At 42.8% G+C, this 27734-nt stretch overlaps 1 protein-coding gene across 6 annotated transcripts in view; it reads right to left on the reverse strand.

Moving 5' to 3' along the window:
• fli1 (Fli-1 proto-oncogene, ETS transcription factor) overlaps nt 1-22754 on the reverse strand; it is a 33759-nt gene extending 11005 nt beyond the window's left edge. The window contains exons 1-6 of one of the 6 annotated variants that reach the window (XM_068707468.1): nt 22443-22754; nt 20471-20555; nt 10589-10800; nt 10041-10192; nt 8841-9044; nt 2208-2276 (exon numbers count right to left, since the gene is read on the reverse strand). In XM_068707468.1, coding sequence (XP_068563569.1) covers nt 2208-2276; nt 8841-9044; nt 10041-10192; nt 10589-10800; nt 20471-20509 — 676 coding nt within the window. In that variant the 5' untranslated portion in view covers nt 20510-20555; nt 22443-22754. Of the gene's footprint in view, nt 1-2207; nt 2277-8840; nt 9045-10040; nt 10196-10588; nt 10801-15940; nt 16093-20443; nt 20556-22442 lie in introns of those variants that run through there. The other 5 variants (XM_068707459.1, XM_068707448.1, XM_068707437.1 and 2 more) reach the window with 5 other exon arrangements.
• Nucleotides 22755-27734: the final 4980 nt, after the last annotated feature.

A 27734-nucleotide genomic window follows, 5' to 3' on the forward strand; every position in this document is an offset into this window, starting at 1 on the left:
GGCTTATCCGTGGAGAAAGACTTCTTTTATTGTTGAGTCACAATCCTCCCCCCCCATCTCCAATTTCTCCGTTTTTTTTTTTTTTATGTTATTTCACTTTATCACTTATTTTTGCAGCACTTAGTGATATTAAAATCTGGTTCATCATTCACATAATTCTGAAACTATAGGGCACTGTTTGACAAAACTATTACACACAAAAGAAAATAAAAAATCCACCCCAAATTCCTTAAACTTAATTTAAAAAAATATGCATTGTTTAGCTCTCTCCACATGTCATGCATAACTTTAGGATGAATGTGAATAACTTAAAACAAAGTGATTCATTTTGAATTGGACGGGTATCAATCTGATGAGTTGGTCGTATTCCCGAATTCTTGAAAAGGTCACCCTGTAGGAGACACAGGCTTCCCTCAGCTAGACGCCGTTCATTGGCTATGGGATCACGGGACACGAGTGGAGGCACAACCAGTGTTACAGGAGCCCATTATAGAAGTCACCTCTTGTGAAAGGGAAATGCTGTTGAAGGGAGTGACCGTGTATTCCTGCCAGTCCAAATACCTGGCGCTGAGAACCAGGAAGACCGGGGTCGGAGGTGACTGAGCAGAATCTTATCTGGCCTGCCCATTGCTCTATTGGTATTGAAGCCTGGAGAGAACAAGTCCGCTGCCTGCTAGCGCTCTGGCGCAGATAGAGCGAGGCAGAGGGCATTCTCGGACACTTATCAGCCTTAGTGTTTCCTCTCCTCCTGCCTCGATAGGGCCCCTCATCCTGTGAGCAAGGCTATCACTGTTATTGCAGTCCTTTCTCCCGTCTCTGGTGGTGACACCATATAGCCGATGTAAAGGATGTGTAGGGCTTTCTTTTCTTTTTTTTTTTAAAACTGATACGCAGGGCAACCTTCGTCTAGCTGGTGTTGTGTCAGCACAAAATAATGTTTGTAGAGTGAAAAGGTATCCAGAGGAAAGAGACACTCATCCAGTGCTGCTGTGGGCGTTGTTCTTAGAAACTCAGCTTGGCTTTTGAAAGAATTTCGCTGGTGTAACATTACCAACACAGCAACAGGTCTCATTTGGCTGCTGCATTTATACTTTACTGCAGGTTTGTAAATTGAAATGCTGATTCGATGAGCAAACTGAACACAGACATGTTTGGCTTAGCTAAGACACCCGTGAAAAACGTTCACCCAAGCAGTTCAACTTATAACACAAACAAACCCATTTTAATGTGCTTTTTTTTTTACTTTTAACTACGGAAATCTTATGCACTAAGAAAAAAACTCTCCATGACAAAACTCAAGATAAGGTGGCCTATTCTTCCCGTTCAACTCAATCAACTAACATCAAGAAAATACATTGAATAACATTTTTGAGTAAAGTTGTGTTCAAAACAAGTGAAATAACCTCAACTAATGTACAAATATTTATATTGATGAATAAAAACTGAATTAGTGGTATATTACTAGAACATTTTGTGAAAGTAATCTCATAAAAAAAGAACAATGTGACTCTTAGAGATGGCATTCTGTAGTGCAAAATGTGTAAAAGTGCAAAATGACAAGCGGTGAGTTAACACTCCTTTCCACTCCAGTCTAGTCTAAAGCAGCCAACCAGGCTCTTGTGCCATGTTTACCGCTCATGTACTTGCTTCCCCACCTGTCCCTGATGCTGTCAAACCTCATTCACACTTCACACGTCCTTCTCCTCTCCCACAATCGTCACATTCACCGTCTGTTTTTCACCCATGCTGCTGTAGATTGAACTCATCAGCACGCTGCTTTTGTCTTCTGGTTAAAACGCGTCTATTCTGACACGTCCCCTCTGAGCTATTATGCGTCACAGCGTTCAGGTATAGCAGTTCTGAATAGCAGGGTCTGCTGTAGCAGCTTGGCCCTTATTATTCAAAACAACACAAAAGGTGCACCTGCACAGAGCATTGGCAAAACCGGTTCCTGCATGTGCTTTGGATTTGTGTAAGTGGTCTGTATGATCAAGTGTGTGCGCTCTGTGTGTATCCATTTGTATCTGCTTGTCTGGAGCTGGCAGGTACTGTGAAGCAGCGTTTTTGTCATTCTTCTATTTAGATAGTCAAACAATCTCACCATGCTCCCCTGATATTACACTGTTATATCAGCCCAAATATACACACACACACACACAGATAGATATTAAGATAAAGCACAGGATGAAAAAAAAATGTGTCCCTACCTTCTTTGGCAACCAGACGTGGGGATGGGTCTGCGTGAGATGGCGTGTTGTAGGATAATGATGAGCTACCTGTAATGAAGTGAGACAAAAGAGAGCATAGTAAGACAAAACAATGTCTCATCCACCCTGTACCACAGACAGATTACGACTAAAACTACCACATCAAAACCTGGATAGCAAATATACAAATGTTCACAAACTCTAACACAACATCATCAAAAGTGATTAAAGGTGTACATTGAACAATATGTAAAAGCTTAAAGGGTGCTGTATAACAAAAGCCAGCAGGTGGCAGTAGTAGGCTCAGCTCAATTACTGACAAGCAGCACTATGGACCCATTTTCATTTCTTGAATTGTGTTCCAGTTTTGTTTAAAAAAAAAGAATCTCAGAAATAAAGAAATTCCTGATACATAAATCTAGTCCTAAATAAGCAAATCCAGCACATCTAGTGATTTAAATGTAGGACAAACCCCATTGCTTGTCAGCATTTTAACTGCAAAACCCGATTCCTGAATAATAAAGTCAGAGAGGCAAGAGTCTGCATATGGCCGCCTATTCATTTCACCTTATGGAGCAGAACTCTGCGCCGCATTCCTCCACTTACTCAGGCACCCTGGGCGGCACCAAAATGCTCTCTTAATTTTAGCTGCCCCCAGGCATAAATCAGCGAGTGGAAAAACAGAGCCAAAAATGCACAGTGAAAACACAAGAACAGCTACTGCATGGGGAGTGTAACGCTTTAGCACCGAGAACAGCTAGAAGCACTGCTGTGTAAGGAAGATACCTTTTTTGAATGCGCAAATCTGAAAAAGAACAAAAAAAATTATATTTGTGATGTGCTTTTCTTGAGATTCAAAGTAGGACCCCTTCCTAACTTGCTGTGCTGCTAGCGGCGGGGTTAGGGGGATGAAGGGGCCCATGATGGCAGACTAGGGGTCTGTTTTTTTAGGGGGTGGCTGGGGGGGAAGAGTGGGGTGCTCCACAAATGTATTCTAACCTCCCAACACCCAACCCCTCCCAATCTACCGACTCCACAGCACCCCCAAGGCTCTGGGTCTAGTTTAGAAACCTGGGGGCCTCAGAACAGGGGAGCCATTGTATGAGGCATGGGTCCCTGCACAGCAATCAAACGCAGCTCCCCCGTACAAAAATAATTCCACACGCAGAGTGTGTAAGCGCACGAGGGCAAGCGAGCCACCAAAAGCTTTGGAATGAGGGAGAAAGTGTAAGAGAAAGATGAACAGACGGCACAGAAAAATAAGAGGGAAATGGAGGGAGGAGGGGAGAAGGGGCTGTTAACCCTTTTCCTGCTGTGTGCCACATATGTGGCCTGACCCAGACAGGCAAACAGGCAGCATTGCTGAGAAAACCTCAAATCATCCCACAGAGAAATTCAGGGCTGCTGTACGAGCGAGAGTGAGAGTTAGTGACGGAGTAGGGGAGAGTGAGTGAGAGAGAGAGAGAGAGAGAGAGAGAGAGAGAGAGAGAGAGAGAGAGAAAGAGAGAGAGAGAGAGAGAGAGAAAGACCCCACAGCTGACAGTTCGGTGGAGGGAGTCTTGGCTGTGTTGCCTATTTATTTGGACGGCTTCTTCCTCACTCAGAAAACAAACATGTCCCGGTAATCTGACAGCACAGAGGGAGAACTGGCCAGTGTTCAGCCTTTAAGACCCTCTCTCTTTCCCTCTCCAGTCACATCTGCTCAGAGTCTGTAAGATTACATAACATCCACAAACAATTTTCTTTTCTCTCCTTCCTATGACTGATGGCTCTTTCAAAAAGGCCCCGTCTTCCAGTTTTTTGCACACCCATGATATTGAGATCTTTTGGGGCTTGTTCAGCATTGTGATTGACCTCCATCGGGCCCCTGCTGCTTATTCTGCGGAGCTATATGACACCGCTGACTCACACATGTGGCTTGTCAACAAACCGAGGGCCTCAGTCATTGGGTTTTGTGCATCTTGCTTCCTCGAGGCAGCCCAATGGGCTCCAGCCAACAGCAAGTCATCCTTCTGAGTAGCACCACTGGCCGTCTTCATACCAGTCTTCCATAGTGCACGATAGATATTTGCAACAAGTCCTCCAAAAACGAAAAGAGTTAATTTGTGACGGCCTTCCAAAACAACACATGAGCATTTTCTCAGCTGACGATTTAACTGTGAAAATTACATTGTTTGTTAGCAGTGTTGGGGAAGTTGTTTTTTTGTTTTTTTTACATTTTAACAACATTACTTTACTAATTACTCAAGTGAGAACATATTTGCCAAAGCAAAAACAACAACTTCTTTGCTGAATGTTTGCTTTGCTGAATAGAGAAAGCAGCATGGGCAGAAAGGACAAACGCAGGTTCAGACAGGCAGATACAAAGAAAATACTTATAAGCCGAGATTCCAAAAAACAGGCTCTAACAACAAGCAATAAGTTACAGGTGAACAAAACTACACGCGAAGATGAACTGACAAAAGACAATACTAAGAGACTCAATACACAAGAATAACGAGATTACATAAGATAACGAGGTACAGGTGACAGCAGGGCTAACGAGCAACAGGTGAGACAAACAAGAAACAAGAGGAGAGGACTTTCAAACTGTAATAGGAAACAAACTATAACAGAAAGCCCAGAACCAGGACTGTACAAGCTATGAGCTTTGTCCACAGGCGCAGTTCTGTCAAAATACTGGTTTTAAACATTGGGCTGACAGTTAACACATGTGAGATCACAAAAATACCCTTGAAGATGTAGCACGCTAACGGCAAACAGGTATAGTACAGGTATATATATATATATATATATATATATATATATATATATATATATATATATATATATATATATATATATATATTATAGAAGTTTATGCTGAGATGTCCAAGCTGCGGATGAGCACCAAGGTTACAAATTGGACTACCTACCTCCAGCCCTGGAAAAATCCATGTGATTTGTGAAGGTAGGCTAACCTGTGGCTAATGTTAGCAGGCCAGCTACTAGGAGCTAAGCTAACATGTCCAGTCGACTTAAGGGAGATCAATCCTTCAATTAACTCCCGATAAGACAACAAACAAACTAAATTAACCCCTGACACTACTTCTTACCTTATTGAAACAACTTACTAAGTTATGTGTTACTATCAAACACATTTTTTGTCAGTGACTTTCTTTGGTTTAGGCACAAAAACTTGGGTAAGGTTAGGAAAAGGCCATTTTTAAAAAAAATTTTTTAAAGTTTCGCAGAATTGCCCCAAATCGACATTCTTAACTGGCGATTGGGTTGCAATCACAATTACGATGCAACTCTGAGCAGCTAGCTTTAATTAGAGCTGAGCTCATCTCAGTGTTTACACGAATAGCAACTGCTTATTATCCACCGCAGCTTATGCTAATGTGATATGGACATAAATTCCTGTAGTGCTAAGTGCCTGAACCCCAGCAGTCAAGAGAGCAGCCGCAGACTGCTCTGTAATGGTGGCTAACTGCAGACAGCTAACAGTAAAGGGCGCAGAGCCAGACTGTTGAGCCCCTGTGCACCAGTGATAATCTGCCAATAGAAGGAACTAATGCAAGGGGAGCTCAATAAAAATGTTGTGAGGGGAGAAATGGGAGAGAGAGAAAGAGAGAGAGAGAGAGAGAGAGAGAGAGAGAGAGAGAGAGAGAGAGAGAGAGAGAGAGAGAGAGAGAGAGAGAAAGAGAACGAGAGCGCGCTCTCCAGACCTCCTTTTTCCCTACTCAGCCTTCGAGCCCAGATGTTTATGGTCTGTATAAACTATTGAGGGCTTGAGAATGTCCCCCACTCTGGAGCGAGCAACAGCAGTGCAGAAGCCCAGACTTATCACCCTCTCTCTCTCTCTCTCTCTCTCTCTCTCTCTCTCTCTCTCTCTCTCTCTCTCTCTCTCTCTCTCTCTCGACTCCCTCACTGTAAATCCATCCAGACATACAAGCAACGGCGACAGCTGGGAAACAGAACTATTGCAATTCTCCAAAGACACTCAATCATGACCACCTCAAACCGTTTCCACACACTTCTAAAAAAAAATACTTCACCCCCACTTTGACTTCTTTATTCTATATCACACTCGCTCTCTATTATTGTTCCTCTTGCTCACACCCTCCGGCCCCTGTCCTCAAATAACTACTGTAAAATCAGTCAAGGTTTTATTTCATCATCCAGTTTGTACTCTTGTGTTTCTTCAGAGCCACAATAGATTCTCAGTTTTCATGTCACATTACTTTCCCTCCTCATTCCCCTTTCATTTTTCCCTGTCTCTTCTCACATCTCTGTGTATCGGAGGATGCCGTCTTTCATTGTCTGAGTTTTTTTTTTTTTGCTCCGCTCCATTTCCAGCACATGTGGTATCAAACCGACCTACATGGGTGCAATAAAGCAAACAGTCCGTGGTCCCTCCCTGACAGACTAATTTGAACAAATTCTCAAATTGCACCCCAAATTGAAAGCACATTGGGATGCGGGCAGCCATTACTTATAAAAATCTGGATAAGTGACCAACAATGAGGCCAAAATAATGCACGGGCAACTACCCTTGTTACTGTAAGCAGCTGGGTAGCCAGAAAGATGTTCAGATTGTGCCCGCGGTTGCACCATTGTGGGTGTCTGAACGACATCTCAGCGCATGACGTGGCAGGAATGTTTTGTTATGGTATTGCTGTAGGGTGGGGAAGTGTGTCCCTGCCCAGTGCCGAGTGTACGTACAGGGCTTAATGACTCTGAGGAATGTTAATCAGAGGTTCAATAAACAGAACCAAACACACACATGATGTACACAGATGTGTATGAAATGATTGGATCTTGCGGCATCCATTTTTTTTGGATGAGGATGGGGGGTAATATAGGGAAGAGCGCTGAATGGGGTTGGAGGAAGACATCCCAATGACCTGCAATCACTAATGCTTCCAGGGCTTGGCTCAGTATTTCCCTTCCTCTCTCTTTTTCTGTATTTTGGAAGCTCGGCTCAGCTCCAACTCTCGTGAGTGAAGCCAGAGGTCTATTTTCTGGACGGGGTTACTCCTCGTCTATGATTGTGTTTGTTTGTGCTGCGGGGGGAAAAGAGAGACCAGCTTTAGTTTCCAAATCACCAGCCCTGCAGGGTCTGCATGAAGCCTCAACCCTCCTCCTCCTCTTCCTCCTCCGTCTCAGTCTTCCTGAGACATTCATTTACTAACATGGTTCTTCTTGCCCTTAGGCTCCCAGTGTCAATAATACACACTGCTCGGTTGTCGGAGAGCTGCCCCAAAACCGGTCAGTCCGTCCAGGCACGGGACGGAAGCATACATCTTTTTGATTGTCGGGAACGGATCCAAAGCAATTTCAACCAGCAAGTGGAGAGGATTCCCGAGACATCTTCTCTGTCTCCAAGACACACAAGGTCTAAATCAAAAAACGGGCAGCATTGGGCAGAATCGCGGTGCAGCACGCCTAAGCCGCGGCTAAGTCACGCAGCCAGTGGCCATAATGAAAACTGCTCTGCAGAGTGTGCCCAGTGGCGGTCAGACAGATCCACCCGCTGCAGCGCTGCACAATGAGGCTGTTATACTCATGACAGGCATCTCTCTCTGCCCAGACGCCACGCACAGAGAAAACTGTTGACACCCACTAAATGCAGTTCCCATTACATCACACGGAGGCCCATCGCAATTTTTTTGGGAGTAATGCTAAACTTAGTTGAGCCATCAGTCACTCCACCCAATGTGGTGTCATGATATTCCTACAGCAGAAGCAGCTCTCACTACTTAAAGCACAAAATGCAAAGAATTTAGAGATGATACAAACTGTTCTCTCACATTACTCCTGATCATTTTCAAAGTAAACGGTAGACATACCGATTGTCTGAACTAGACATCACTGTGTATTCAAGGCAGCAGCCGTGCCAGATGTTACATCTTATATCAAAATGTAATTAGCATACTGCCTCAGAAAATTGGCTTTGTTTCCCCGCCGAAACATATGAAGCAGGATTGCACCGAGGAACTCTTCAAAGGCAAGGGGCTCAAATTTAGTTGCCTCCATTGCAAATTGCAGATCAACTTTCTTTTGCTGTGCTGAACACACAGGCCTAGCGTGATTCCTGAGGCAATGCACCTGGGCTTCATCTTTCTGGACCATGTGGAATAAGGCGCAGCAAAGTCAAGTGGGGGATGTAGTCGATGGTTATCTTGAGAAGGGAGAGAAAACCCCTTGGTTTCCACAGCTCTGCTTAATACTGGGTAGCCATTATGGAGAAATGAGTTTCCAGTAAAGGCAATTTCATTGTTTATTGACGGTAATATGAGTACAGTGTGGTGACAAAAAAAAAAACGTGTCGTGTTGTTTGCTTGGGTTTGGCATTTTTTCACTCGCACTTCTCATCCAAAAGTAGAGAAAAGTATATGAAAAGAGGCTTTTGTCCCAACTGAAAGTTGATTTTTGCTTCCATTCTTTGGCAGAGATGGAAGCCAGTCTCTTTCAACTTCAGCACAGACAGCAGGATGTAAAACATTAGTGCATTTCACCAAAATGACTATCCTTACACTGTCAAAAAATGTCAAAACAATTTTTGTTGGAGTCCAACCCATCAATTAATTAGCATCCATTGTTCCTCTCGATTCACCTTTCTGTTTAAGTTGCTCAAAGTGTACTTACTTTCCCTGAGGTAATTGAGATGAGAGAGAAGCACTTCGGCATTGTACATGGTGGTGAGCCGAAGAAAGTCGTCCTTGCCCATCTTGCAGAGCTCTTTGCCGTCTGTGTTCTGAAACATGGCCGTGTCGATCTCTAACAGGCCGTACTCCTTGATGGCCCACTCTAGCCACTGGCGCACATGGTCCTGAGACCACAAGGAGGGGTCTGCAGAGGAGAGGGAAAGTTTATTGACTCCAGAATTGAATCCAGAGCTTCATATCTGACTAAGGTAAAGGCAGGGGAAACAATGAACAAATTGGAAACAGAATTTTTTATCAGTCGCAGATCTTGTTCAGGTAGTTGTAAATATTCTTTGTCTTGTTTTAACCACATGAATAGGATTTGCCATATGACTGTTATTCAGAAACATGATCTTTCACAGAAATCTCTTCCTATGTTCGTTCAAATGTTGAACCATGTTTTGCATTGAATTTGTGAATATAACTTGACCCCAGTCTGATATACTGCATAACCTAATCTGGAAACCAAAACTCCAAACATACCACTTGTGGTTTGGGAGTGGCCTCCATGTGGAGCTCCTATTAGGTTAATAGATGAGTGGACATTTGCATCAGTTTGGCACAAACATTTGAATAGCCTTTACAATGGAAAATTTACCAAGGCGCCATTCAATTTTAATTAAATTAACAACATGTGCTTATTTTTTGGGAAAGTCAGTCTCTTTGGCTCTGAGACTTACGTGTAGCAACATAATCAACTTACGTGTTAAAACCTAATTTCTAAAGGCTATAACCCTGAAATTGCACTTGTTACTCCCTGAACTGTGATATTTCACATACTGGATCAAATTGTGAAACCAGTGAAGAAATATATGGGTCTGGCAGACAAACAGACATCTCTACCTGCATGCATTCAGCCGTGCTCCCATGAGTGACCTAAAACATTGGAACAATGCTTTACCTCACAAACCAGCTAAATAGAAATGGGACTCATAAAACATTTACAGCACTGGCAAAATTATACCAAAACAGAAGAGCGATTCTGTCTGCAATCGCAGCAGCAACACAAAGAAACACCTAAAACAATTAGCACCTGTATGCAGTGAGAGTACAGATACACTGTTTTATGACCCGTATTCACCCTTATCTATCTCAGATATGATTTATTTGTGTTATATACATGCTTTGTATTATTGCATACCTGCAGGTACAATGACTCTCCGCTCATTGGTGGTCATGTTGGGGGGAGGGGCATTCTTCTCATCCATGTAGTTTCCATAGTTCATCTGAGATGAGTCATTACCCCCCACAAGCTTATTGCATTTACCCACACTGCAGTCAACTGGAGACTCCCTGCTACACAAACACACACACACACACACACACACACACACACACACACACACACACACACACACACACACACACACATACGAGAACATTGTAAAAATATCATCAGCAGATAAATTGGGTGTTGTTGGTTTTCTTTTCCAGTCATTGACTTTGGCATGGGATGGATAAGCCCTAAACTACCTTGCGCCAAGTATACTGAAGATTAGAAGCATAAAAGTGAAGGTTTGTTGTGGTAAAGAAATGGCCTGTTGAATGACTAATGGCCACAATTATGGCAGTAGCTGTAGTGATGGATGACCACCGAATGTCGAATATGTCTAATAAAGATGGATACAAACTGTTATCTCACTGAACACAAAGTAATGCGAGACGCAGGATGTGGTTGTCATGCCATACCTGGATCCATTCATGTGCTCATATTCTCTCTTGACGTTGACCCTCACTGGCTGGTTGATCCACTCCTGCTGTGGGGGTAAGGGGTTGATTTTGTGGGTCTGGCCGTAGTCCTGTGTGCCAGATGCAGTCATGTCTGTCTTGGGGAGAGGGGCAGCAGCAGCGTACGGAGGCTCAAATAGGGACTGGTCTTCACTCACCACTGATAGCGCCTCCTGTAGGTGGAAGGAACAAATACTTGGTATGTCTTTCTCGACTCTCTTTACAAGTGCAAGTATGTGAGCTTCCAAATAGGCCATATATAGACATTCTACCCAATACACACGTCAGCGGACTTCAATATTTTGTGATATACTCTTATTTGCTTTAATGCAGAGAGTTAGATAAGAAGATCGACACCACTCTTAAGTCTGTCCATTTAGAATAAGGCTACGACTATCTGCTAGTTAGCTTAGCTTAGCATAAAGCCTGGATGCAGGGGGAAACCGCTAGCCATTAAGATATGTCAAAATACGCCTACCATCATCTCTACAGCATACTAATTAACCCTTTATAGGTAGTTTTATGTGGTTACATTTTTTTGGATATAGGCAAAGTGACTTCCCGGTGACTCTGTTGGTTGTCTGGCATTTCATGAAATGGATTTAGAGGTTCTTGAAGGTAGTTAGTTTTAGTTTTGGACAGAGCCACGCTAGCTACTTCCCCCGGTTCTTTATGCTAAGCTAGGCTTACCGTGTCCTGACTGTAGTTTCTTAACAGACAGATATGAGAGTAGTAGCGATCTTCACATCTAACTCTAAAAGCGATAAGGCATATTTCCCAAATGAAAAACCGTATTGAGTGGTGAGACATAACCATGTCATAAGAATGATAAGAATAAACTCATGAGCAGATACAACTCGAGTCTTTCATTTGACACCTGTGACGTCAGATTTTTAATCTCTTGAGTATTTTTTTGTTTACAGCAATTATGAGCAGTTATGGGTCATATCGCAGTCTGGCATCCAAATAGTTTGTGTACTCAACCCACGTAGCAATAGCTTCCTGTTGATGTTAGGGTGACTTCAATCATGCCCACAGTGGAGTAAGACAGTTGTAAGGCTGGGCTCCACCATGGTACTGGTTTACTACCACTATCAGTCAATACATACAGCTTTTCTACAATTAATGACCCATTGGTTCAGAACTAAAACCAAAATATGACTTTGCAAATTCTCCCGTTTACTGCAGGGGCTGACAATTACAAATATTCCAAACCAAAACTCCCAGATTCCTGGTTGTGTAATCATTTCCCACATGCTCATTCTTGACTTCATTGGACCCAAAAATCCCCTGACATGCCCTGATCTTTCTGTCCGGTCTGAGCGTTGGGCTTCCCTCCATAGCTGAAGACTCAACAGAAGGAAGGGGGGGGGGTCGCAGCTACACTGACCCCTCTGCTGTAGCTCAGCTGGAGCAATGTAAGTTTATTAAAGAAAACAAAAGCAGACACTCGTGGCTGGCCAAGATATTATGTGAGCGCTCCTCGTGTAATGTCTTGGAAGTAAAACACAGATCGTGTACTTGGTGTGTTACATTTCAACATACAGATGTCACCGCTTAGTGTTTGACAATAAACAGAGTTGGGCAATGTCACCATCTCAGACTGGTGCCAGGCAAGTGTTAGATGGCACTGAGTGGGGATACTGCTTAACAATAACTTGATCGGTCACCCCATGTTACAATTGTTCCATCCATCATTGTTAACAACGATCAAACCAACAAATACAACAACAAAAAAGTCTGAATATCAAGTGAATTCATTACAGTCATATGCGTCTGCTGGGGATTAGGCTCGGGTCTGATGCACATCTGGATCTGATAGGATCTGATGGCACAGCTTAGTTCGAGACGTGTCTAATTCCCGAGGACTGAATTATTTCATTCCAAAATGCCACATATCTGCTTCGGGGGGGAAAATGCTACTTAATATTCATTGATCAGTATTTCCAACATGTAGCTTTTTGCAATCTGTAAAAAGTTGCTTCTATGAAAGCAATATCCTCATAATCTCACATAACTTCAGGATCATTCCATTCTAAGACATTTCATGCAAGTAGAAAGTTTTCCCTTATCCCTGTTTGGATGATAAATGCCTCTTTTCGTAGCAAAAGTTTTCAGTGACTTTAATAGTGTATGTGGAATATTCTGTAATCGCATACACCAAAACACTACAGTGACTATAAATGGCAGGGATGCTCTTTCACCAACTCCATTTTGACACTGAATTGATGGATACAACATGCGTTTCTTTTAACTTAACCTTCAATTTCCTTGAACAGCAACAATCACAACCTGCGTGGCTTTAATGAGAGCTACTTTATACATTACAAACGCAAACAAAATGACGCTGATTTTACTAGATTAACGAAAGAGAAAGCATGAGCATGACAAAATTATTTTGTTTCGCTAATGATTGGATATGATTAGCAAAAATAAAACATTGATCATCGCTTTGCTAATACTTGATCTAATGTTTGGACCATATACTTTGATACTGATTGGCAACCATTTCCTTTGGTTCTTTTCCTTATTTACTAAAGTTGAAATCATTGTAATTAAGTTCCGTAAAAACTAATAAAAGAAAGGGACAAGTGAAGCCTTCAATCAGTACAATTCATTATATCAAGTTATTAACCTTTGCAGTGGAAAAAGGGTTTTAATTTGTAATTGCACTATAGTGCCCTCTGTTGTAACAGACCGACTATTATGTCTCCACAAAGTAAAGTATACAAAGATTTACTAAGTGTGACAGCTCGTAAACACACTGGAATAAAAGGCACCTGTCTTCTGTTTAAAGTCAAACTCCTCATTGAGAGAATTTGTTTCACACACAGTTAGAAAGCTTTGTCTATGCCACAGAAAAAAAAGCATTTGTATACTAATTCAATAAAATACTACTCCTCAGGTTAATGGGTGGATTTACAATAGCTGAACCTCTCCAGACCATTTAACCATCTTGCCAGAGTTAGATTTTCCAGTGATTTCATCAGGGGATCCATCATAGTCTGAAGCCTGGCAGGAGGACTCACTATCTGAGCAGAGCACACCAGCTCGTCTGTGGATGATAAAGTGTGGAAGAGTGAGGGAATGTCTCATTACAGCCCGATAAGGGCTTTCTGAGCCATTATGACTGCTGCTTGTTATATTTACAGTGACATATCAGCCTGTGCAATTGAAACCATGATTGGCAAGTGGTGTGTGCCTATCGAGATTGCAGAGGTTTTTTTTTTTTTCTTTTAAAATAGGATCACACTATCTCTCATGAGGAGAAGCTGAGAGGATGACAGAGCAGTGCCTCAGTTTTCTTTCCAGTATCGGTGGGGAACACACACACACACACACACACACACACACACACACACACACACACACACACCGAGAGTTACAGACAGTTTTCTGTCTGCCTCACAACGTCCACAGAGAGTTTGCCACTTAAACAATCAAGACGAATTCCTCCCGAGGACCATGAACGTATTCAGTAAAAACTCTTTACAACTTCTGAGTAAAAGAAAAAGAAATATATTTTGTTATCCTTTTAAAAGATGCTTTCTGAAAGCATGAATATGATCAGAATTCTACTTTTGCATTGTACCTTTCCGCAGGGCCACATGACAAAAGGGGGGGGGGGGGGGGGGGCATCAAATACATCATAGCTCCACTGTTAAACCACATGCTACAAGCATTGTGCGAGTGTGACACCTGCTGGGAGCCACCTCTGGTGTGTTTACATCAACCAAGTCTATCTCCCCAAATGCGTCACGACGCGTCTGGGGCAGACTGGATATATGCAATAGCTCCACATCCAGACTACACGTGTGATTGTTTGACGTTCACACACAGCCAATCTAACAGGAGACACCCATAGAGAGAGCAGGGGGGGGGGGGGGGCATTCCTGTCTTTTGTTTAAGGAGGAAAAGGAAACCTGTCAGGAAAAGATTGTGTGGAGCAGGAAGCTCTCATGGCTAGAGAGCCCTTCCTTTCTTTTAGCGAGCATGAATGCAGCTACCGCGGCCAGTCATTCACACCCAGGGATTCAATTATGATCGCAGTAATTGTCACAGCTCCTTTGCTTTGTTCCAAACATTCAGGCTGAGGCATCGATGTCCTCCTGCAAGCATGGCTTTCATCCCCGACACAGATCAAAACAGTCACAGCGCTGTGAACGCTGAATGGCGGGACTGAAACGACTATATATGCAGCCTGACATTTTTTTAGTCTGGCCAACGTTTACACTCTTCCAAAACTCACACCACACCCAGCCGCCACAAACCCGCTACTTTAAATTTCCAAAAGAAAACACGTCGCATTACTTTTTCAGCAACAACAAGCGCAAATGCAGACGCTGCATTCTCCTGAGCTCATACACTTGTTAACCGGAGGACACAGACCAAACGCATCGCAGGGTGAACTAATAGGGACTTGCCATTCAACATCTGGTGGCTGCAGCCATAATGCATCTGGAATTTGACTGTCGGGGGCTAGTAGCCAAAGTTAATGTAGACCGGCGCTCTTGCTACCAACATACCGTTTCAAAATAGTTGTGTAACTATATAAGGAGCAAGCCAAGGTATCATTGTGAAGCTTGTGGGTTTTAAGTGTTGCAAACTGAGCAGTTACCGCATGAAGTTACCAAATGACAGCTTTCCTTACACTTTCACAAAGCTCTCAGTGAAACGGAGCGAGAGAAGCTACAATTATCAACAGCAGCACAAGCAGAAAAAGGGTATTTCTTTCGTGAATACAAAACCATCACCCTTTTTTTTTTGACCCACGACAAGATCTTCGGACCGAGCCGGGCGATGTGCCACACCGCTGTTGCGCAGCTCGACACATCGTATCCAGCGGTACATCCAGTCATGGATATTGCTCAATCCCCGTTCGCTGCCCTGACTAAACCAAATCGTCGACCTCGTGGATTACTTGTACCTATATGAAAGTTTACATTCTGCGTGTCTAAAATAAATAGCCACTCCTTATTGCCTATTCCAGACGTGCGTAATGTTGCGCTTGGTCCCCCAAAATCCAAAAGCGTGATTCCGATTTAGCCCTGAATCCACAATTTAACGTATCCTCACAACAGCGCAGCTTATTACAAAAAAAAAGAAGAGTTCTTTCAAATAAAGTGGGAAAGAAGGAAATCTGGTTACCGCTTTCAGACAGAGAGAAGAAAGCCGCTCATCGTCGTCAGATTGGAGGTCCCAGCTCACAGACCGACACAGAGGGGCATTTCAACCCATTGCTTAAAAAAAAGGAGGCGCAACTCCGAAAAAGCAGTCTCCCACAAACTCATACACCCCGTTCTCCACCCTTACCTTAATAGTTCCGTCCATTTTGCGCAATTTTCAGCGGACCCCGACAATATCCCAAACATGACACGCTCCTGAATTAATTCCAGCCCCCGGTATGTGGCGGAGAGAAAGAGACACTTTTTACCGGATTGAGTTTTTTCTCTCCTTCTAAATTTGGGAAGTGAAGTCACCACTGTTGAGAAGGTTGAAGAGGAAGCTGTGTGTCACCAAAAGCCCTGCCTTCAAAAAAGCAGGATACTGTCCCAGAGAGATAAGCAGGGAAAACAATTGAGTGTTCGCTCCGCTGTTATGTTTTTCTGCTCGGAAATATTTACAGGATGACTGCCTGCGTCGCGCACAGCCATTGCGTGTAGCCCGCTGTAAGATAGGCTTGTGTGTTTTGCTTTCCCAGTAGTGTCACAGATGGTGTGGAAGTGTTTTCTATTTGTCCAAGTTATGAATTATTTCTCCACACATTTAACTGAGGTTTTGTTGGGAATGAGGCTTACTGTCGCAGGGCACTCTTTAGTTATGTGATCCCATGTTTTGGAGCGCTTTTGGTTCACGCCTACACTTCAAACTTCCATCTGGCCATGCCTCCATCCATCCTTCTGTAAATCAGCCGGTTCTCTCTTTTTGTCCTATATATTTCATAGCGAAAGTGATACATGAAATAAAGTTTATCTTTGAATGTGGACAGATGCTTCTCTCCTACTGCTGAGCGAGATCTAAATCAAACCCGGATTGAAACCATGAACACCTATGGCAAGACACCTTGTCTTTTTTTCTATTTTGTTACAGCTCTCTGTGAAGTTTCCCTGAGACACCATTAATAAAACCCAAGCATTCAGCTCCTAACCGCACTACAGTCTGAGGGTCTGCTCTACACGTGTGCGTCTGTTGTTCAGCGCAGGGATGAATGGGTGCAATGCAAACAAAGGCGCAGTTGAAAATGGGACACAAATGTATTCAATCCATTGGTATTATTGTTAGTAATGGGTTTGCTGTTATTATTCAATGGTGTTCCCCTATACGTGCTTGAGCCTGAAAAGAAAAATCCCTTAATCCCCACCCCCACATAGGTATTTCCCCCCCTTTTCGTCTGCCCTATGAAATTGCCCTCATCAATTCAAGCATAATTTTAGTGCAGATGCTAGACGTGGAGCCAGGTCTGAACGTGACCAGACCAATAACACTGCAAGAAACGTCCTTCTTTTTTCACGGAACATTCAGCACGTCAGTGACAAATGAAACGCACATCGAACAAGATAACTTAGATTTTGAGATTTGAAGGAAATCCACTTTACCCAGATCGTACTATTCCAGTGACTTTCTAACAATCATAATCATGAGGAGATTATCCACCAGTATTAAGAAAATCATATTTGATTAAAAAAAAACTAAAACTTTAATTTGAACCAAAGTAAATTTGTCTCATTAATCTAACATTTTAAAACAAAGTTTAACAATATAATACGATTTAGTTGAAATTGTGATGATGGATATTTTTTGCAGTGTTGAAGTTCTGCCTTGAGAGTGGCTAAACAGAGACTGCGCCGCTGCAACGACTGACAGCAGGGCCGGCTAGTCTGCTCTCTAGTTGGGGGTCTGGTGGGGCCGAGGGCCCCCACCCTTGGGACCACCACATCTGGATCCTGCTAAGGGTCAAGGCTTCTCCTGCCTGAGGCCAGTTCAGACTCGTGTAATTAAGGGAGACACCTTGTTTAACTCTTCAGTGACTGGTTTGGTTTCTTTTTTTGTTTGTTTTGTTTTTCTATACATTCCTGCATATAGGTGTTTTGTTGAAAATAGATCAGTGATAAAGTGGCAAATTAAAGCGGTGCTTTAGATTTGACCTCCAGTGATTCACCATACAGAGCTTTATGACCAGCAATAGAACCACATCTCTTAAAACACCAGATCCGTTTAGTTTGTTTTACTGTGATGTGCGTCTTTGGATTCATGTCACCAGGTTCCTTTAATAGAAATGTGAGCTTACCCTCCATCGCAGCCTAATGAGTTTGGGCTGTGTAAATAATTTACATGCAGTGCTAAGAAATAGTTTCCAGGATGCTTTTCAAATGACACAAAACCTTCACGTTTTCCCCGGAGGTCTGATATTCTAATCAACCAACATCTCGCCAACAGCTTGCCTCAGACCAGATCGCTCCCTGTCTGTATCACAATACCTGCCATCCCAGCCATAGAGCTTATTAAGAAGACAGGGGGTCCAGGACCTACCAAGACCATAATGAATACAGCGGTAACAAACATTTTGGAAGGCCAATAAACAGATGCAAGTTGGTTTACACAGCGAACCACAGAACATCTGGCTTGACGCTGGAACTAGACAGCCAGACATTTCTTCCTTACACCACGAGCCAGTAGCTCCTCTGTCTCTCCGCTGGGGCAACCAGCCAGAGGTGGGCGGACACTATGCAGAGCTTATGCTCAGCAGCCTTTCAATTGTTAGGCCCAGCCTTTCTTATTTAGCTCATAAGATCTGCTAAGATTTAGTGTATGAGGAATTCGGTCCCAGTCTTAGAGATAGTGAATGTCAGGAGTTTTATTCGTCGCAAAGGCCTTGCAAGTGAAAGCAAGCTGTCAAAATGGAAACACATACACACTTTAATCTTTAATCAGGCACATGTTTTGTTAACAGAGTCTTGATTCAACTGCATGCCAAGGTACTAACACGTTCTCAAAACAAGTCAATATGGGAAATTGGCAACAACAATGTTGTTTTCTTTTCTTGTGCTTTGTATAAATATATATATATATATATATATATATATATATATATATATATATATATATATATATATATATACATATATTATAGTGTGGTCTACACATTTAAGGTTGCACCTCATTGGATCAGTCCTGAGTTGGGAGTGAGAATGTGTCGCAACTTACGTATCCAGTAACTTTTCGGAGGAGCTGTTATCAACCAGAAGAAGAAAAGAAAAAATAGTCCCAGTCAATATGAGAGCCCTGCTAGCGTTACTGTTTTTCAGACAGCATATTTGTATTCAGATCATTCCTTCTCTCGGGCTATAAGACAGCCCGAGTCAAAATACTGAGGGCAAAAAACAAAAAAAGTGGAGTCTGCAGCACATATAAGCACGAACTGTCTGGCCCCTCGCTCTAGGCCATAATTAATTTGAGATTTATTTTTATTGGAGAGTTCCAGTCTCGCCTGGCCTTAACCAAACAAAACCAAATGTTGGGCCGTGGATTCGCTTGAATGAGGAATATTTCTTTAAGTTTTGTATTGAGGCGTGCCACATACTGACCAATATCTCTCTGAATGTGGCTGAGCCAGGGAGTGCAGCACTTGCACGCAAAAAAAAAAATGCACGCTACCCCTGAGTCTGGGCAGAATAATAATAATAATGATAAAAAAAATAACATTATTGGAATCAGAACAAACAGAAATAATCCAGGCTGCATTTCCACAGCAAATCAAAGAAGCTATATGCAAGCCCTGTGAAATTGAAAGTTAACTCCTTCCTTGTTCAAGTCCCACTACCTCTGTTTGTTCCTCATTGGCCTCCTGTCTTTTATTAGGGAGTAGTAAGACTCATTTAAAAGCATATTTTCTCCTCAAACATTCCGCGCTATTCAACTCTCTCACAACAGATCAGGAATTGTTCTGAGCCCTGAAACGCCGAGTCTCTCTGCAGTGGCACAACGCTATGGCTCCATGAAAAGAGCCCTTATTCAAATGGGGAAATAAGTCTTCAAAACATTAACAAGTCGCCCTTGGAAAAATACCTTGATTATGAAGATATTACCGTAGCTCGCCTCTGCACAATGGCTCATTTAAATGTGGCACAATGCGAGCAGTCACCCTCGCAAGATTATTACGATGGATGTGAGCAAACGCAAAGCTGCCAAATTAACTGACTAACTAAATGCGAGCAAAGTGCACGTTGAACATGATATTATGTCGACTTTATATGGTCATATAAGATATATATATATATCTAATGGTTTCAGTGCCTCAGGTATGTAGCAGTTGCAGGTATTCACGTTGCGATGTATTTTTTTTTTAATGTCAAAACCAGATGTGCGCTGTTTGCTTTATTTACATTCTCAGGACTGTGGCAGAGAAAGAGAGAAAGAGAAAGGGGGGGGGGGGGGGGGCATGACGTCAAACATAATAATGAGCCATAACAGCAGCATTTCTTTAGACAATAAAATCGACCACAGCAGAGCCACATTTCAACGAGTGACTTTGCAGCGACAACTAGAAGGGGGGGAATAACAAAGTGGCCATCAAATACAATAAGCCTGGCATACATTATAATGCTGCAAGCAGCAAGTTTTTATTTTTATTTTTCTCGAATAAAGTGCACCATAAACATTTAATTCGACTCGTTTCTATAATGGAAATAATCGGGGATACTTGTCAGTACATTGCATATTAGAATAGGTCGGTTTATGGTTGAACGTCACACCCTGAATAACAAAAAAATAAAAAAACGAAATGAAAGGACCCCCAGTCTGTCCCTCCAACATTACCTGATCGAAGAGACGGTGGTGTCTTACCTTGACGTAAGACGACGTGTCAGGGACAGTTTGAAACATGTCTACTTGACAGACAGGCCCAAGGGTGCTCAGTGTCCAATGGGCCCTGAGAAAAGGAACATAAAGGGTATTAATAATATTTTACTATTATTTTTTAATTTTTTTTTATCATTTCCATTTCAACCGGATGCTTTATGTATATGTATTAATCTAATGGTTATGTGACTTTATTGCTGAAATTTAAAGCGACACATACTGTAGATGTTCTTGCTGCCATCAAGACATCACTTACACTTGACATGACAGCTACGCGATGTACAGCAAACATCCACAAAGTAGCGCGGGTGTTGTGAACTTCCACATATGGGTTACTACTTCCATCGAAATAAAGGGAAAGTCAAATTTGCTCAATGCCCCCCTGTACGCCTGACTGCACACATAATCCTTTGATTCAGTCACAGAGGCCTCATTTTTTTTCTCCTGCGTGGTCAGAGGTATTAGACGCGGGTGGGTTTTAATTACCACTGTCCGTGCATATAACACCAACTGATACACCGCTGACCTACTGGTAACATGGATGAATGACTCCAAGTCGCCCAATGGGAGCTGGGCAATGAGAAGAAGAAGAAGAAGAAGAAGAAGAAGAAGAAGAAGAAGAAGAAGAAGAAGAAGAAGAGGGGCCCCATCCCCACCCCCATCACGTTTTCCCCCTCAAGCTTACCACATATTGAAACACTTTTCGCTTTAATAAGTGCAGCTTACAAAGTCTAGGGTGAAAGGGCACTTAGAGGACGGTGTCTTTAGCCCTTCCCTCCCTGTGCAATTATCAGGGAGGCAGTGGCATATACCCTCACAAATGGCTGTTATACAGCCTGTGTGATAAAGCAAATGAACGTATGTGGACCTCTATATTCATTCAAGACCTCTAAAGTTCAACGGTATCTCAACAAGGCGCATCAATAATCCTGTTCAGTAGCGTGTGCGCTCCGACCTGTCAGGATTATAAATATATTCTAATCATGAGTCTTTTACCTATTTCAGCATAATTAGTGGTTGATGGACTTGTGATATTAAAGCCAATATACCGACAAAAATAATTACAAAATTAAAGACGTGAAAATGAAACAATAAACAGACACAGGGAGACGCACACCTCTCCTACACGCAGCCAGGGGTTTAAAGCGCTCCAATTTCTCCTATTTTATAGCGCAATTTGACGTTTAAGTTTTTCATTGAATTCCTGGCCCCTGATAAATTATCCCCCCAAAAAAAGAGAAGGCTTCCATATAAACGTGGCACGATATAAATACTTGTAGGACCAATGTTTTTTTTTTTTTTTTTTTGTCTTCTCTGCTTCTGCAGGCAAACGCAGGGCTCGCCTCATAAAGTTCCCCAAATGCATCCAATTTCTACGCGGTAAAAAGAGCATAGGACACCGCATCTGCAGTCAATTAGGCAGAGGAGGACTGGTGAATAACGGCGTGAACCTCCCTCCGAGACAGCCCCGTGGGCCGGGACCCCTCTAGTGTTACATTTTAAGCATCTTGCCTCGCTGTTATCCATCATAAACGAGAGCCAACTGATTCCCAGCTAATACGCATTCCATTTGCTTTTTTTTCTTCATATACAGACTAAAGACTAAAGCCCATATGGCGACCTGACACAAGTTCAGCGTTTTTCGATAGGAAAACTCGTATTTACCTCAGAGCTTGAATAAGGCGAACCTCTGAATAACAAGTTTACAGACATGTAACATGAACCCAAAGCTTCGAGATGGAGATCACAGTTTCATTCCACTATCGGTCTCGTGCCGAAACATCCACTCACTGGAATCTACCTTTTTTTTACAACGTTACTGCGCATCAACAATAACAATAAAACAAGTGGACACGATGTATTGTCCTCCTGTACGCACACCTATACGCTGCAGAGTAGCTGAGCAGGACTTTTCAACAAAACGCGATTCTTTTTTCTTTTTTTTTTGCTCACTCACCTGTCGTTTTCCTGCCGGTTGTTTGATCTTTTTTTTTTTTTTTTTTCGATCGAATGACTCCTTCGCCAATTCTAGATAATTAGTCCCGTCCAGGCAAAGCCGTTTTTTCCAATGATGATGACAGTGAGTTATTTAGAAAGGGGCTGAAAAGCAGCGCCGTGGTGTATGAATGGAAATGTTGCTGAGACGGGAGAGCCGCGACCAATGAGCAGCGAGAGAAAACCTCCCCTTGCCTGCCGTGTGAGGCCACTGAACCATGAAATAAGGGGAAAGCAGAGAGAGAGAAAAGAGCGTCATAAATCTGATGTATAAAATCTCCTGGTGAAGAAGAGAGTAGCATATCTGTTTACTGTTTTTCTTCTGTTGTTTTAATATATGTTTTAATTAATATATATATATATATATATATATATATATATGTGTGATTACGTTATGTAACATGTCACATATCGGAGCAGCAGTGGTGAGTACAATCACAAACATCATTGCAAAGAAAACAACATTTTGCTCCCCCCCCCCCCCCCCCCCCCCCGCAAATTAGATGGCGACTAATGTGTTAAGGTGTATGTTAGGCCTGCATTGCAACAACAGAGAGCCGAACATCTGGCAAATGTGACTGAGCCAATGAAATGTCGTTCACAAGGATCAATGTTGGCGTGAAGGAAATAGATAATCTTGTTAATTTCCACGCCTCTCTAAAGAATAAAAAAAAATAATGATTTCCTTCAGTCATGCTGATGATGATAAAGGCATGCTTTCTTCAAATCATCAGCACGATATATTTTAATAATCAGCAGGCGTCTCTAGATATTCATTCATGTTCCCGTCCGTGCTGATGGTGACAGCTCCCGTAGGAATACAACCAGCAGCAGTTCCTCTGCAGCGGGTTTGTCTTTTCCTGCTCAGTTGACCCCACTCAGTTCACTAACTTCATTTCCTTCACATTGCTGCCCTCATCTTCGACCAAGAGCCCCCCCACCCCCCCCCACCCCAAAGGATGTGGGGCAATTCACGGTGAGGAAAGTCGCCCAACCATAGTATTTTATAGCCTCATCAAGGTCGCCTTTTTTCTCTCTGGAGCAACCGAGGTGAAACAGAGAAGTCGCCTTTCCTTGCATTGGAGAGCCAATAATGAGAGCCTAAGATGACTGAGACGAGGGGCCTTCTGCTGTAATTTGGGGACATTGCACGCGCTCATTGCAACAAGCATCCATCATTAAAAAAAAACTAATTTTCTGCCAAATAGTGAAGTAACGACGTGACAGAAAGAGTCTGGAAGAAATAAAATAACAGTACATCATGTAAAAGAATCACTCATAGAAACAGACGAAATATAACTTTTTTTATTTATTTTTTACAGTGTTGGGGGTGTTTGGTAAAAGGGTCGTCTTTCATCACCGGCTAGACCTTCTGTTTGTGGCACCGCTTCCTAATGCAATGATTAAAAACAACAACATTGATAACAGTGTTCCCAGCACGAAACAATGGACGGAAATCCCAACATCCGTTTCACTGAAACATGGCATTCATGCGCCTGCTGTGTTGCCTTCCTCAGGATACAGTAGAATAAGTTTTCTAACACATTTGAACTGCAAATATTAAATTCCCCCCCCCAAAAAAAAGACAAAGAAAAGAAATATATCAGATATTCATTCTAACATTAATAAAGATAGATGCATTAGCTGTTTTTGTGGGACCCATTTAATAAAAAAAACAGCTTTTGATGGGAACCTTAATGTCCAAAATGACAATTTTTTTAGCAGAACTCACTGGTCAACATGCCATCAAGTTAATCAGCATAAGTTAAATCCCATTTCAGTGGACTACATCTATGAGAAGAGATGGAAAAGCCCCCCAAAAAATGAGGCTGGAATTTGCATAAAGCCCCCAAAAACTGTTTCAAAATAGCATCCGCTCAAACTTTCACAAAGTTAGTATTTGCAGGTAATAGTTAGTGTTTAACCTCAGATAGCAGCGAGCATGATGACATTACAAATAGCGCCATGTCAGTTTACCGGAGGTTGTTGAATTCATCCACCGTGACTGTCTAGACTTCCATGCTTTATTCTAGTACTTCTTGTACTGAAATGGTGCCGTATACAGAATATATTTGCAAATGCCTCACCTCCTCTGTCTGGTTGTCTCATCAACTCTTGCACCATCCAGGACTTCTTGTTTTTGCCATGGTATTGACATTAAATGTGGAATGTGGCGTTGGGGTGATTGTGCCTCTTGTGTGAGTCAGAGGGTTCTCTATTGTCTTCCAAGATTTATTAGCACATAGGCCTCTATGTATGTATGCTTTAATGTTGTTGACAGAATCCCCTTCTGTACTTTTTTTAGCAAACTTAATACTGCCGTGCAGCGAGGCCAAACAATCTGCCATCAACAGCTTTCCACACGTATTCCGCTGCCAGTCCTTCCTCACTGGTATGTTAACGTTTCAGCGCTCCTTCTCTTGGGATTCCACCAAAAACACTTGTATTTGAGTTGATGTGTGCAACCTAGAGACATCTGCGATTACATCGCATGGAGTAAATGAAGCTCCTTACTCTGAACTGTAATGACTTATTTATTTAGTTGAAGGGGCTACCGAGAGATGATCTGGAGATGGAGATCGGTCAAATTCCAGCTCTTACTTTTTTCTTTCTTTTTTTTTTTTTTTTTTTTGGGGGGTCCTCTGGGAGAGAGAAAATGGCAGTGTGGCACCAGGGAAGGCAGGGCACAGCAGTGCTTCAGGGCAGTCATGGGCCAGACAAGCACAGGGCTCATGTTGAAAAGAGTGGAAGTTCTTAACATTTGTATCATTTTCTTCACTGAATCACAGCGTGAAAGATTGAACACACAGACCTAACCAAGAAACAGGAGATGTGTTTTCCACACTAACTAACTCAACACTCACATATGACAAGAACAAAACAGATTAGAGAAGAGTTGCGACGGTTTGCCCAATTTAACAAGATACCACCCAACAACAAAATTCAAAGAATTCATCCGTTGAAAGAAATAGCTCACACAGAGCGCAGACAACTTGTGTGTGCGGTGATGATTAGCAAGGGGAAGTATTAAATTAAAGCAAGGCAGTCATTTTATGAGGCAAGCATTTATGAAGGTAATAGCATCCCTATAAATTAACGACCTCCCAATGCCTCCTGATGTGTTGCCACTCATCAGGTCCAGAGTGAACCGCTGATGCGTCCACTATGTGACCTCATCCCTTCAGTCTTTGGTATTCTTGCCCCCGGGGTGGGGTGGAGGGGGGGGGGTTGTGCTGAGATGAGAGCCCGGGAGAGTGGATATTTGTGGAGGGACATGTGGTGTCGAGACCAAATGCATGTTATCATTACGTATAATATGTTCTGGTATGCTCTAAAGAGAGCGTATTTGGGTCAGTGTCTGGCGTGTGTCTGTGCTTTATGCGTCTGCAGTGTGTGAGAGTTTCTCTTTTCTGAGGCTGTATACGTGGATTTCCTCGACCACTTATCTCATGTCAATTCAGCTGTAAGTGTGGACACACCCTGCCTCTAGCTCAGACTGGGCATGAGGAGACAAGGTGCTCACTTTACATTTTAAATCAATCTTGGTTGCCAGGGAAGGGGGGGGGGGGGTCATCTCTACATGAACAACATGAGGCTGAAATAAAGCCTCTCAAAATGACTGCTCCTGTGGAAAAAAAAAAGCAGTGCGAGCGAGAGCAGAAGGAAAGCAGTGCCATTTAGAGAGCCTAAATCATCCTCCGAACTATAAATCCACTGACCGCTCATCATTCAGCAGCATTTTAAAAAGCCCTTAAAGAAAAACACTGTGTGAAATGAATATGCTGTCACCTCTCATTTGGGTCTGGCCCGCCGACTCAATAAGAAAAGTGTTGTTCCCTGGAAGGCTGCGAGGCCCGAGCTGAGCTCTCAGGTTTAGGGTTTACCCCTGTCCTGCATTCTCAAGGCTTTTGAGGCCCGCGTCTCTCTTTTCCTCCCCCACGTCCCCCCAGACATGTCTGACAGGCTGAACTCGATGTGGGCTGCTCACCAGACTACAAAAATCATTCATCTGTGCCGTCAGACGGTCAAATCTGGATCTAATAAGAGGGAGCTCGCCTATTGATCCTATTCATGGGGAAGGCTGCTGCCAGCTGTCACCACTGGAGGGCTCTCTGGCTCAAGCTAGAAGCGGCTCAGCGAGGACTTTGGCACCCTTTTGTTCAGAGTGGGAGACATAAGGAACGAGCAGCGATAATTCACTTCTTTGAGCTGCAGATCAACTCAAGTGATTCAGTATTAAAAGAAGTCTAAAAGTCTTTTTTTTGTTATTTGTTTGTATTAACCGTTAAGATATACCTCCCTGTGATTGGTCCAAAGACAACACATGCTCGTTACAAATATCTGCAAGATGTTTGCTTCCTATTTCAAGCTGCCTTTGCGGGGGTTGTTGAGGTCAAAGACCACAGCAGCACCCTCCCTTTTCACCTGTGACACAAACAAACATGTGAAACAGGAAACACACGCAGCCGTGCTCTGATACCGTGCCATCCAGAGGGGGGGGGGGGGGGCAGGACATTGTTTTCCTTCAAACACTCAAGTGAAGCAGAATGAAAGCACAGGCCGCAAAACACCACGAGAAACGTCCTCGCACAGCGAGTCATGTGAGAGTGAAAGAGAGGGACAGTGAGTCACAGTCACTTTTTAGGGTTGTGTTTATGTGTGGGTGAGGGCACTACCCCAAACGCCTAGGCAAAACCACAGCATTCCACGCCGGGTCTTAAAGAGACAGGGCGACGCTGTCATCATGGGTATTTGGGGAGTAAAGTGTTAACATATGGCGAGGGCTATTTGAGACGGCTGGTGAGACGCACAGAAGCCAGTAGGTGGCCGTGCCAGCTCTCTGATTGAAGACCTCAACATGTCAGCTTTTTAGAGAAACTAGCTTGAGAGATTTTTTGTTTCAGTTCGGCAAAGTGACAGAAGCTGATAGAATGTACAAAAACAATATCTAGATTTCACATTAGGATTTTTTTTTAAATTTTTTTTATTCACAGCCAAGCAGACATTTAGTTGTGGCTTGTGTCATGCTACTGCTGAAAAAGGTTAGTTGAAGTTGAACTGTACCTGCGTTGCATTGATCCAGTGATAGAGGGCAGAGTTGAGCTGTGAAACAAGTGAGACAGCAGCAGTGTGTCATGTCAGGCTTGTGCTTCAAACTTTTCTCAATAAGTTACAAACCTTTGAGTTGAAAAATGCTGAAAACTTGCTCTATTAACTACATTTTATTTAACTAACTAAACTTGTAATTTCTTTT

The sequence above is a fragment of the Cebidichthys violaceus genome, unplaced genomic scaffold (genome assembly GCF_023349555.1).
Source record: "Cebidichthys violaceus isolate CVI_PGR_0920_01 unplaced genomic scaffold, fCebVio1.0.p SCAF_1, whole genome shotgun sequence".
Taxonomy (NCBI): domain Eukaryota; kingdom Metazoa; phylum Chordata; class Actinopteri; order Perciformes; family Stichaeidae; genus Cebidichthys; species Cebidichthys violaceus.